General features: G+C 41.4%; 1 protein-coding gene across 3 annotated transcripts in view; it reads right to left on the bottom strand.

The window, feature by feature from the left end:
• The window catches only part of Ntrk3 (neurotrophic receptor tyrosine kinase 3), a 369,825-nt gene that overhangs the window by 45,520 nt on the left and 311,152 nt on the right, over nucleotides 1-13,153 (bottom strand). For all 3 annotated transcript variants that reach the window (XM_032893399.1, XM_032893400.1, XM_032893401.1), the window contains exons 14-15: nucleotides 12,930-13,102; nucleotides 9,489-9,732 (exon numbers count right to left, since the gene is read on the bottom strand). In XM_032893399.1, the coding sequence (XP_032749290.1) occupies nucleotides 9,489-9,732; nucleotides 12,930-13,102 (417 nt within the window). The remainder of the gene's footprint in view (nucleotides 1-9,488; nucleotides 9,733-12,929; nucleotides 13,103-13,153) is intronic.

The following is a 13,153-nucleotide window of genomic DNA, read 5'->3' as shown; positions in this document are numbered from 1 at the left end:
ATCTGGGTTTCTAGCCACACAGTAGTCAATGGGTATAAAGTGCCCATAATCAAAGATTGAAGAATTCTCCCTAAGACCGTATTCTTTAGGCCACTGAGAAGCAAATGTCCTAAACAAGTTCCTCACTGTTAGAGTCCACTTGTTTGCAGTTTAACTTCCTGGCCATCATGCCTCTTTATATCACAGTATCCCAAGGTATAAAAAAACAAAGCCTTTCTTATAACCACTTTTGCCTTTTATAGAGTGCTTGGGCTGCAATAGCTACCCACGCTATTCTACTAGATTGAAATGAAGTAAAGAATTTTCTAGGAAGGAAGACAGTGTCAGGGTATATAGATCCAAGAAAGATTTAGGTAACCCCAATTCCTGGAAAATATTCTGTAGCCAATCCTTTACCCTGCTAGCCTATCTTAGATGTTCCAAAGAGCAGAGCACACCCAAAACTAAACCTTGGGCACCAACTAGATCTAGTAGTTACAAAAAAGACCTATATCCAAAATCAAAGTAGTTTTCTAATTCCTTTTCTAGGAAGAGGAAAAGAGGCTGGGAAAACAAACATGTTTGAACAGAGTCAAAGCAATAGTAGAAGATAAAGTAACTGGATTTTTCTTATCCTTTTGTCTGTGCCTCTCACCTATTGGACAGAAATTCAGTCTCTTTCTCTCTTACGATCATATGAAGAATTTATCCCCACAGAAGACAAAAGATGACAAAAAATATAGAACCACAGATCAAGCTCGACATTTTACAGATAAATGTGATGTCTTGATAGACACAGAGCAGTCACTGATCCCAACAAGTTCTAAATAACACTCCCATCCTTCACTAGATGTCTATATTTCTACAATGTCTGTTATTTTATAGATAATGAGGGTGCAGATCCACTAACTTTAATTGAGGAAGAGAGGTTGCAATTCCTACTATAATTAGCTACTGATCCCCTCCTTTGTGTTCCTTTCTCTTGGCAGCTTTGCACAGATTAATAGGTATTAGCATTTAAGTTGCTTCTCTAAATTCACTCAAGTAACTATATTACAGCACCTGTCTACAGAGAAGTCCACTCTGTGTCATGTCTTCTAATGAGCTATATACCCTATATGAGAACTGAAGAAATGAACAGATGTGGAAACAATCCAGGCACTGTGGGATCTAAGGAGGTCCCCTACCTTCCTCTTGCCTTCTATTCCAAACCTAGCCAGAGAAAATTAACTAACATTTGGTCCACATATGACTTCTAGGTTATTCAGAACTGAATAATTTCAAAGGAATTCTTGGTGAAAGTTGGAGTCACAGCATAGTTACCCTCAACATAGGGTTTAGGGTTTCTTAGTAACCCTACACCTTTGCATTGCAAGAGAGCTGGTTCATTTGATGGGTCCTGAGCCCCAATACAGGTACACCAGCAGTACCACTGTTGTTAAAGAATTAGTTGCATGAATGTGGTATCTTGGGATCCTGGGATTGTAAGAATGACAGTAGAAAACTGAAAAAAAATTCCAAACATTCTGAAGTTGAATAAACAGTGCTTGCCATTGTAAATTCTTATTTTGACAAAGGTGTCATGGTTCTGAAGTAGGGAAACTAGATGGAGGACTAATGATAAGTCTACCATCTTTGTAACTTCCCTAAAGAAGTCTAGAATTATCCCTAATAAACAGGCTAGAATGGGCCACAAATCTTCACTGTTTTGCTCTGTATACATAGGAACAGAATGGATTCAAAGCAGTCAAAGCACAATGAGGCTCATCAAAGGGTCTGATCACTAGAAAGACTTGTGAGGGGTTCATCTTTTGACTGTCAGTGTCTTTTTCCTTCCTTGATTTCCGGGGTCATTTCAGAAGAACCCAATGCCTAAAGCCAGTGACAAATCCCTTCTAATGAAATCAGTATCCCTCAAGGACCTGTCTGAACAGCTGCCAATACTTTTTCTACTGATTATCAGTCTGATATCCATAGTCTTGCTTGACATACCAGGTGATGAAGAATGGCTCCCTCACTCTGTTAGGTTTCCAACTAAAATGGCATGGATTGAGTAATCGTCCAACCCCAGCAGCTCCCAACCTTATTTCTACCTCTAGAGGATCAACTTATGTGATTGGTCAAGACCAAACTTGAGATTGCTCCTTATGAGGAGGACCAGCTCCCATCAGAAAATAAACTAGGAAGCACAATTTCTGCCTCTGATGGGTAAGGCTTTCCATTTTTCCAGGTTGCTGGGTAGGACTGAGATGCTTAATATGAGAATCCATGTGAGAAAACCCATTGTGACTACACAGTAAGACCGACTTCAACAACAGCTTGTTATCCATGCACTCATTAGAATTCATCCACACTCCTCTTCAGAACACATAACCAGTGCAGTAGAGAAGAAAGAGTGTCTGTTGCTAGATGGGCCTCCCAAAATACCAACATTGAGCAAGGAACATGATGTCAACCTGTGATTATGAAAGTCAGTTGACTTTAATTGACATCACTAGATTTTAAAGGTAAAAGCAAATACCAAGTCATTTCATAGACTGCTGGCTCTGCTCAGCACCCTGTTAGCCACTTGACTCTCATCAAAGGACCTCTTTCCAATTGATAATACAAAACACATAATCAAGACACAGAGAGTGTTTTGGCTTTTACCTCAGGTGACTCAGAATCAGCCACCATTCTCACTGTTTATAAAACTGGAAAGAACATTCTGGTCAAGTAGACCCTGTTCTAACCTCAGGTCTCAATTACAATAACATCATGACTTCCCTCCCCAGCCCTCAAGTCGGAGTAGCCCTGCACTCCTTTTTCTCTGGTAACACAATAGAGTAATCTGTGTGGGTCATAAACTCCTTTAGGATTCTCTGGAAAACTCTGACTCCACAGATGATGAAATCAAATGAAAAACCCATGAGAACCACTCTCATAATTTCAGGATGTTGTAGAATCACTCAAATCCATGTGTGAACCCTAAACCTGTGACTCTCCCTGAGTTTCGTGAAGGACCTACCCCTACAGTAGGCAGATTTGGTAGTGTGGGTATGGAGATCAGTTAAAATTTGAAGCACATTCTGGTGTCTTCCTTAATTGCCATAGGTTTGTAAGCCAAGCTTCTACAGTCTTTCTTCCGTTTCTCTCCTTCATGTGTTTTCTTTTCTTTTAAACATTGTTTTTTATTTTTATATAATGCTTTGCCTGTATGTACATCTGTGCATTGCTTGTGTGTGTTGTGTGTGTAGAAGCCAGGGGGAAGCCATCAGATCCTGGAAACAGGAGGTATGGACCACATGAGGAGCCATGTGGGTGCTAGAAATTGAAGCTGAGTTCTCTGGCAGAAGACCCAGTGCTCTGAACTGCTGAACCATATCTCTAGTCCTAAATGTACTTTTATAAACGGAGAGTCCTGTTGATGTCAAACATCCTTCCTTTTCCCTTCTGTTCCTTAAGATGTGGTTCACTGTGAATTTACCCTTTTGCTCTCCAGGGTAGTGAAGTGAAGCACCTCTGTGGCAGTGGACCAAGTCCACCATGGCTTGGAAATTCCAGAGAGCACCAGAAGTTTGCATTCTGAGTAAAGGAGCGATAGAAGAATATCTTGTTTTCTCTTTCCTTGTATGAATGTCCTGTTGGAATAGAATGTTAGAAGAGATATTGCCTTTTCTTCTCTCTTGAGATGGTTGGTTACCCACCAGAATCTTCTTTTCCATTTGAGACACTGTTATACTTCATCTCTCAGCTTCCCTTATACATATACATATATTTTTTTCTATTAAGAAGGGAGATGATGGCTCCACGCCAAGTCTATCATAATTAACATTAGATGTCCCTCTTCTATTCCAACTGGCTATAAAAGACTCAAGTGCTTAGGGTCAGTAAGGCAAAGAGCATGTTACACCTCCAGTAGATTCACCCATAAATACTGCCACATGTCCTGAAAATGAGCTTCGATTTGTGTTGGACTATTGTGTATTTCCCACTTATTTGTTGTAGTGATTCAACCTGTATTAGGTAAGACCTTTGCAATTTTTTTTGTCCAGACTAGAGAAAGCTTTTGTATGTTAGTTCTAATAATGGTAACAGTGATTAATGTTTATTAAGCTGTTTTATCATCCTAAGATATGTGTGTGCCTTTTATAAATTTCATTCTATTAAGAAGGGAAGTAATGACCACATGTTTAGTCCATCCTCATTAGTAACATTATTCTATGTCCCTCTTTTATTCCAGCTGGCTTCAAAAGGCTCAAGTGCTTAGTATGACTAAGGCAAAGTTTTATATACATAAAAAACATATTTGAAATATATATATTTCAAATCTAAGAGTCTATTATTTTCTCTTTTCTTTTACTGAATATTTTCTTTATTTACATTTCAAATGTTTTCCCCTTTCCCAGTTTCTCCTCTGGAAATCTCCCATCCCATCCCTCCACTCCTTACCTCCATGAAGGTGCTCACCCAGCCACCCAGCCACTCCCTCCTGCCTCCCTACCTGGGCATTCCCCTACACTGGGGCATCAAGCCTTCCCAGGACCAAGGATGTCTCCTCCCATTAATGCCTGACAAGGCCCATTCTCTGCTACATATGCAGCTGGAGCCATGGGTCCTTCCATGTATACTCTTTGGTTGGTGGTTTAGCTCCTGGGAGCTCTGGGAGGTCTAGTTGGTTGATATTGTTGTTCTTCCTATGGGTTTGCAAACCCCCTCAGCTACTTCAGTCCTTTCTCTAACTCCTCCATTAGGAACCCTGTTCTCGGTCCAATGGTTGGCTGACAGCATCTGCCTCTGTATTTTTCAGGCTCTGGCAGAGCCTCTCAGGAGACAGCTATATAAGGCTCCTGTCAGCATACACCTTTTGGCATCCCCAGTAGTGACTGGTGTCTTCATGTGGAATGGACCCCCATTATTTTCATCATTGTGAGGACTACTGTGACACCATAGAATGAACTATTCTATGCCATGTCATATAGACTGCTTTTCTTAAACTCTTCAAGAGTTGCTAAGAACTTGGTCCCAGAATTCTCATCTTGGAGCCCAGTGACCCATTGCCAGTCATCAGACCTACTTTATGGTTAGAATCCCACTTCTAACCTAAAGTACACACCCTAGACTCAGGCAACCCAGATCACTTCTCGCTTGTTTCTACAGGACATTTTCCCCAGGCAATCCATCTACTTGTTTAGAAAAGGTTTGATCATGATGACCAAAGGATCGCTTATCAGTAGTGGGTATCTGGTGGGTATCTGTCTATGGGCTTCTGGCCTGGTCTAATCCATTTCCTGCTTAACCTGAAACACACACACACACACACACACACACACACACACACACACACACTATTTTCCTACACTGATAATTCTGTTAGTTCTGCCAAGTGCCATGCATGAGGGACAGCAAAGTCAATTCATTTGGGTTTTGTGGATCACAGAATCTATCCCCTCTAGTCCTGCCCTTTCCAGATCTCAATGAACTACCCTCTTCACCAATGGACACACCAGAAAATATGTCTACTCTGGAGTCTCAAACTGCTCCTCTTTGGGATGTCTGAAATTTTATTTAACTATAAATCAGATCATCATTATCCTTGAGTTCTCTGAAGATCTAAGAAAGTAATCATAGTGTCTACTAAACCACCTTTGTCAAAGCCCATTTACAGGTGCTCTTGGAAGCATCAATGAGCCACAGGAAGAAAAGGTGGCTTCCTTCCAGCCCATTGTAAGGAGACAAGAAATTGCTCCACTGCTTTGGTGTGGGCATGTTTGTTTTTTTCTCAATCTAAATGTGTAACAGGAAATTTGGCAGTTCACCTCTGTAAATCATTTGCATACCACTTATGCTTGAGCCAGATGGCGCCTCTTTGTTTTAAGAAATTAAAAAGGAAAAGGAAAAAATATAAGGTGGATCTTATCTTTATTTCTAATCCTGACCTCCTGTGTGAATTCTAGAATCTTCACAGAGCAAGCAAGCCCAGGCTGACAGACACATGCATTAACACAGACATACCTGGAATGCACATGCACATGCGCATGCGCACAAACGCCTAAATTATCTGTGTTTATCTACATTAGTCAGCACGTTGAGTAGTCAGCAAGCTCTTGGTCCTAGTAATCAAGAAGAGTAGAGCAAAGCAAATTTGACCTGGGTTACAGATAGCATCCTTCATGGTGTTCTGTCTCTCTGACAAATTACCACATTCCTTGGAGCCTTAGCAAGTGTATACTGAACAAGAAAGTCTTGCATAAATCTCTCAAATATAGGCACAGCTCTATGCTCTGGAAGCAAGAGCATACAAACACTAGCCAGGAAGAAGGGCAATGCCGATGACCCACTGTTTCTATGGAAGTTGAAACCTTGGGCTGGAATTTTCCTCGAGGTGATCATCTTAACCCTCCTCCTTCGGGGCAGCTATATGAGCCTAGTTTATTTTCCAGCGGTCAGGAGTTCCTCTTCCTGATCCAAGAATCACATCTGGAAATGAGACTATCTCCAGAGCGTTCTTGCTTTGGGTGTAAGGAGTGCTGAGGAGACAGTAAAAGCAATAGTTTGTCTAGAAGTATTACATTACAGACGCTTCACACAAGCTAAGTTGCTTGCTTAACATAAACATACCTCTGCTGAGTAAATATTTCTGTCCTAATTTTCAAAATAAGAACATTGATTTGAAGCATTGAGCACATGGTGCTGATAATGGCTAAACATTAGGGAGTGAACATAGCTGACCAAGAATTCTTTAGTAACAATCATGTCTTCCAAAGAGGATAAGACTTTCAGGATATTTCTGTGACCTCAGGCATATATATTCCTGTTTTTCATTTTTCAAAAGATTTGGAGTGTGTGTGTGTGTGTGTATGTGTGTGTGTGAGGGGGAGGTTAAGCATACCTCAAGGCATGGGGGTAAACAAGTATAAAGAGATTTTACAATCTGTCTTTCAGTGTGGCCACTGTAGTTTACCTACTGGCAGAGTTGAATTTCACTGAAATAGCTATCCTTTCCTACTTCATACTTCTTTGAAACAAAAGACATATATTTCCAAGGTAGCTAGTTTCAGCTAACAGCCTGATTTAGAGCTCATGAAGATGGGATTCAAGATACCTGGACTGTGGACAATTTCCATTGACCTCACTTCCTCAAATCTGTCCTGATACCCAAAGAAATGAGATGGATTTATTCCTTGATACTTTCCTAGGTGTAAGAGTAAAGTCAATGGCTGGTAGGGCAACAATAAAGGTACACCTTCTGGAGTGTACTCTTTCTTAATATTTATTTATTTATTTATTTATTTATTTATTACCTTTAAATCAAAGAAGAAAATATTAAGCACACCCCAAAAAAACCAGCAAATTCAGATATCAGCTTGTATGTTCTAGTGTGGTATATTTTCCTAAAACCTGGTAGAGTCCAGAGAGACCAACAAAGTATAATTCAATATCTTCCCTGCCCAGAAAAAGAAATCCAAACAAACAAAAAGCAGTAATCTTCCCTTACTTTCATCATCCCTACAATGGATCTGAGTTCATCCAGTCACGAAAAAATAGTCCATTATACAGAGTAGAAGGCAATTAAATGGTGCAGACTTCAGCTATGCTTTATGACCCACATACCATGGTGGGGAGAAGGTCTAGATGCTAAAGACTATGCTTCAGTGTATCCTAACAGGTCTTCCCTGACCATCAGCCTGTGGATTTGCTACATCATGTTCCCATTCCTTTTTCTGGAGATACTTGGTATGGTGAGTGGGTAAGGCTGGCCATTTTGCTGAGGGCACTTTCTCCTGATTTGGTTTATTTTGCCTCCTGTGTGCTCATGATAGCATGCCACTTGCCATCCTTTGGTTGAACCATGAACAAGACACTTTGCAGCTGTAAAGGCATTTCTAAAAAATCCCTCTGTACTGTTACTAAAGTGGAGTTCCTTGAGTAATCAGTGTCGCATCTGAGTGATTGATCAATCCTTCATCACAAAGTCACCAGGACCATTTAAACAAGTGTATACTTGCCAGACCTAATTTCTATCCTCTTGGATTACCAAGATCAGGCCAACAGGATCATAATAGTTTACAATGTGATCATTTCTTTCCTACCTGGACCAGACAACTGGCTCCTATTCTCTTGCTATGAACTGAATGTTTATGTTTCCTTAGTCCCCAAGCTAAAATAAACATGTAGTTCATAGCAGGAGAATGGCAAGTAACGGCATAGGAGCAGGTCTGGAAGTAGACATTTGTTAGAGGTCATTAAATCATTAACCTTCATTAGATTTAGTGACCTCACAAAAGGGACCTTTGGAGATCTTTTGCCCCTTCTACCAAGGAAGATACAACAAGAAGGCCATTTAACAGCTTCACCAGATATGGAATATGCATGGGCCTCTTGAAAGTTGAGATATAGTTTTGTATTATCACACCGCCCATGGTCTATGGTATTTTGTTCATATATCACCAGTAAATACACTCTCTGCTCCACAATATTGTCCTTCTGTCTCCTATATCGCAAATCTAAACCCTTCTCTTAGGCAAACTGCTCAAAGTAAGACTTCCATATTTTAATTCTTTGCTTTTTATTTTTTTCCCTTGTAGAGATTTCTTTCTGTGTAGCTTGGCCTTAACCTCTAGATCCACCTGCTGCAACCTTCCAACTCTTGAGATTACAGGTGAGTCCCAGTATAAGCAACATAAATCTTCCTTATCGCAGAAAAAGGTATGTCCCAATGACAATGAACCATCTGTGGGTCTGGGGGTATCAAGCTGTACCCATGCTTCTCTTTCTGGAAAAAGTGATATTCATGGCCATTTAACTTTAGCTTTGTCATATAACACAGAAAAACTCAATGAAGAGATTCCCTCAAAATGAGAGTAAACCATGATTCTGGAAGCAAAATTTGATCTTGTAGTAGGAGGTAGATAACAGTATGCAAATAAAACTTCCTCATAATAAGCCTAATATTATCCTTTATTCAAAGCCAGAAATAGACAAAATGCCTCACTTTCTCATTTTTCCAAAGCCAGTAGGGATTATGTAATAGCTACTTCTAGTGTACTTGGGTTCTACTTTCCATAAAGAGCTACCTTTTGAAGCAAGATTGCCCTCATATGATCATGAGGAAATTCCAGAGAATAAAACATGTTGTGAATGAGTCTAGATTAGGGGATGGGTTGGAATATTGACATAGCACCAAGTCTGACTATCTGGGTGTGCATTTGAACATACAGCTATATGTATTCAACTCTGTTTGCATAAAGAATAAACTGTGAAACAGTAGGAACATAATGTGAAGATTATTGAGATGTATAGACAGAGTTTAGTCTAATGTCAAAGAGGAAGGAAGAATGGCCTACCATGATAATAATAAGCTGATATGCCAAGATGCAGGAGTGGCTGAAAGAGAACTGTTGAGTGCACTGGTGAGCATGCGTGTGCATACATTTGCACCATAGTGACAGGGTAAATGGACAATGACAGACATGTAAGCAAGGCACTAGCTCAGCAACTGAGTCCTGCAGCTGGGAAAACCTCCTTACCCTGTAGTAATCAGTACTGTAGACGTCCCTGGACATGCCAAAATCTCCAATCTTCACTAGAAGGTTGGCTCCAACTAGGCAGTTCCTGGTGGCCAGGTCCCGGTGCACAAAGTGCTGGGAGGCCAAGTACACCATGCCGGAGGCTATCTGACTGGCGATGTGGAGCATCTGGGAGAGTCCTAGCTCCCCCTTGGCCTGGCGTGGCTGTCCATCCACAAGGATCATCGCATCTGGCCCATGGGCCCTGTAAGGAAGAAAGGTTGGGAGGAGCAGAGAGAACTTAGCATATCAGAGGTAAAGACTTTGAGGTTTTTCAGGGCTCTAGACCATCCTTCAGAAATGAAGGAAATTCATATCTAAGCTGCCTGTCCCTATCCAAATGATTTTAGGTATGGCTATGGGTGAAACTACAAAGTCCCCACTAAGATGACGTAGGCATACTCAAATGGTAGAGAACAAATTCTCTTTCCCTAATACCACTTCGCAGGGTCTTCCCAGGTGCTAGGTGGTTATTATAGAATAATTAATAAAGTAACCACTAACCCTTACTCTGTGCCAAGCACTATTCTGATAGTTTTAAAGATATTGTTTTAATCTTCCTAGCCTGATTTTTTTTTAAATTGAAGCACAAAATGATCAGAAAGTTCAACCCAAGTCCTAGATATCTCAGAATAGCTATACGGCAGTCAGGGGACATACTGCAAATTATTATCTATGATTATAAAGGGGAGCTGCCAAAAGGGGCATCAGAAAGGATTTTAAATAGCTTTTAAGGCTCCACCCCTTGAAGCTCTGATTGGCCAGGCAGTGTTCATTCATTTGCATTTATGACAAGCTCCCAGTGCTGATGCTGCTGACAAGCTGTGTGCAGCCCCCAGCTGTAAGTGGCATAAGGCTACCTCCACATCCCTAACCACTCCACAGCAGCAAAAGCAAGGCAGGATAAAGAAACACTTTTGACTATAGAGCAGAGGTCTTGGGGGCTCAACACTTCCTCCATGCTAAATTTAAGCCTGGCTGTGTTATGATAACACCGTGCCCTGTCAGATCGGTCACTTTTAGTGTTCACTCTTTCCTGCAGAAAGCCCAATGAGCCATAACCTCACCCAGGGCCCTTATTTATGAAGTGAAGGACCAACGAGCCCTGGTATACAGGGAGGCCCAGCCTGCTTTACTGCTTCTCCAATTTCCACTGAAAGGCACCATTAAATAGGAACACACTCTGTTTATTATCTTTGGTGGGCTTCCCCTCTCCCCCTTCTTAGAAAAACAGCTGCATCAGCTAGCCAGGTTTGAGTCAGGAAGCCAGTTCCCACTCTAGTATACCAGAACAGACTCTTGCAGGTCCCAAACACCACCAACCAGGAGACACGCTAATAGGCAGAACTGACCCTGAGGGTTAAGCGGGCATTTGGGAGAGCAGCCTGTTAAATCAGCTCCTAGCAAGAGTTGCTGTGACCCAGGCTTTCAGCATGGAGTTTTTGGAAAAGCTTAGACTTGATTAACAGAGCCTAGGAAGATGGGTGAGAGTCTGGGTAACTCTTGAGAATCTGGGTAGCAAGTTGACACAAAAATGCCTGGAGAAACTGTTGACCTTAATTTCAATAGACTCCCCATGCTGTCTTCAGGAAGCGAGTCCAAAGACAGACACAGAAGGATCACTAAGTTCTTCCTATGTTCCTGACACAGAAAATCAAGGGGTGAGTGATTCAGTGCAGACACAGCTTCTTGACATCTGTATCTATTGTGACTCAAACATATAGTACTTCCAGAGATTCATGTGTCTGAAAATTTGGGCTCTACTAATGGAACCCTGAGGTTAGAAGACCCTGAGAAGGGAACCCTTGCTAAAGGAAGTAGTGCGCTGTCACTGATATGGGGGTATTGTATAATTTATAACTCAAACTCTTTCCGCTCCAAACACTCTCTACTCCTGACTGCCAATATGATTTGACTTCACATGCCAGCGCCATGTTTGCTGCTGTGATGAATTGTATCCTTTCGAACTGTGAGTCAAAATTAATCCTCCTGCCCTTAAGTGGACTCTTGTCAAGTAGTTGGCCACAACAATAACTATCTCTTTTGGTTTGTGTTTTCTTATTCCTTTGTGTTTCTTCTGCCCTAGACTTCACTCTTGTCTGTCCCTGCTTCTCCCTCTTCGACTTCATTTTCTTCATCTTTCCTTGATACTAAGGGATCAATGGGGGCTTTGTTGAGCCCTTTTGCTGTACTTGAGGTGGGAGAATCAGCTGTACCCCTGGAGAGCACACTGAGGTGCAAACTAGGGCAGAGGAAAGAAGCACACGGTAAGATTCTGCACACGCAACTATGGTATCATCTAGACTGGAAGCTACCATGATTGTATAAAGTAATAATAGTAGTAGTGACTTTTACAATAGTACTCTTGTTTCAGTACGTAGTTACATGCAAAATGCATGCAGGCATTATATACATATTGCCATGTAATACTTCTAGCAACAACTCCATGAAACACTTATAACTTGACCCAGTTATAATTAAGATAAACCCCATGTCTCTTATGCTAATGACTGAGTTCTCCAGGAATCAATTTCATTATGAATTCAGGTTCCAGAGACTTAGACAATCTTGTGTATCTCCAGATCCATTTTTTGGAAATCCAAATCCTAAGGAGAGATCTGAAGACTGCCAAGTCTGACGTTTCCCTTTCCTTTCTATAAGTCTGGAGGCTGACAGAATTTACCTGAATACAAAATGCCCTTTCTTTATCAAGCATCTTTGCTTTCTGATGAGTTTACAATTTGATGACATCACATTCGTCATCAAAATATCTATAGTTGTGGGATTTTTCAGGATGGATATGAGATACTAATCTCACTTAGCAAGTGAGATTTTTACCACATTGGGGCAAAAGAGTAGGTAGTTCTAGAATCGGTTTGTGAATCTCGATATGGGATCGACATGGGATATATACCCCATGTTTTATTCTTCTCCTTCTCAGTCCATCTGGGAGCCAAGAAGAAAAGTGCAGATGTCTCATCATGAACCAAAAGATCAAGTCCATCTGTCAAGGTGATAACACATGAGAATAAAATGGTTAGGTCTGGGGATGTAGCTCTCCTTAAAAACCGCTTGTCTGCCATACATAAAGCCTCAAGGTCCATTGTCAGCACCACATAGCCAGTTATAGCAGTGTACACCTGAGATCCCAGAGCAGGAGAATGGAGGCAGGAGGATCTGAAGTTCAAGGCCATTCTCAGCTACATAGTAAGTATGAAGCCAGAAAGTATCAAAGATGGGGAGGACGGAGAGAGGGAAGGGTTGGAATGGGGTGGGAGAAGGAAGGAAAAGGAAGGGAAATCATCCTGACTTGTGCTCACAGTGGCAAGTATCATTTCTGACCACAGAGAAGACTCCAAAGGCCAGTGGAACTGAGAAAGAGGGACAAGGTGGTTGTCTTACCTGAGGAACTTGTTCAGGTCTCCATGCTTCATGTATTCAAAGACCATGATGAGTGGATCCCCATCACCACAGACCCCATAGAATTTGACAATATGCTCATGCTGCAGGTTAGTGAGCAGCTCGGCCTCCCTCTGGAAATCCTTCCTGGCAGCCAAGGTGGGATCCTTCAGGGCCTGAGAACCACACAACATTAGTTTTTAGCAACTAGAGGGCAGAGAGCTATC

The sequence above is a fragment of the Rattus rattus genome, chromosome 2, assembly GCF_011064425.1.
Source record: "Rattus rattus isolate New Zealand chromosome 2, Rrattus_CSIRO_v1, whole genome shotgun sequence".
Taxonomy (NCBI): Eukaryota; Metazoa; Chordata; class Mammalia; order Rodentia; family Muridae; genus Rattus; species Rattus rattus.
Note: the sequence above shows the minus strand (reverse complement) of the source record. Positions and strands in the feature narration are given on the sequence as shown.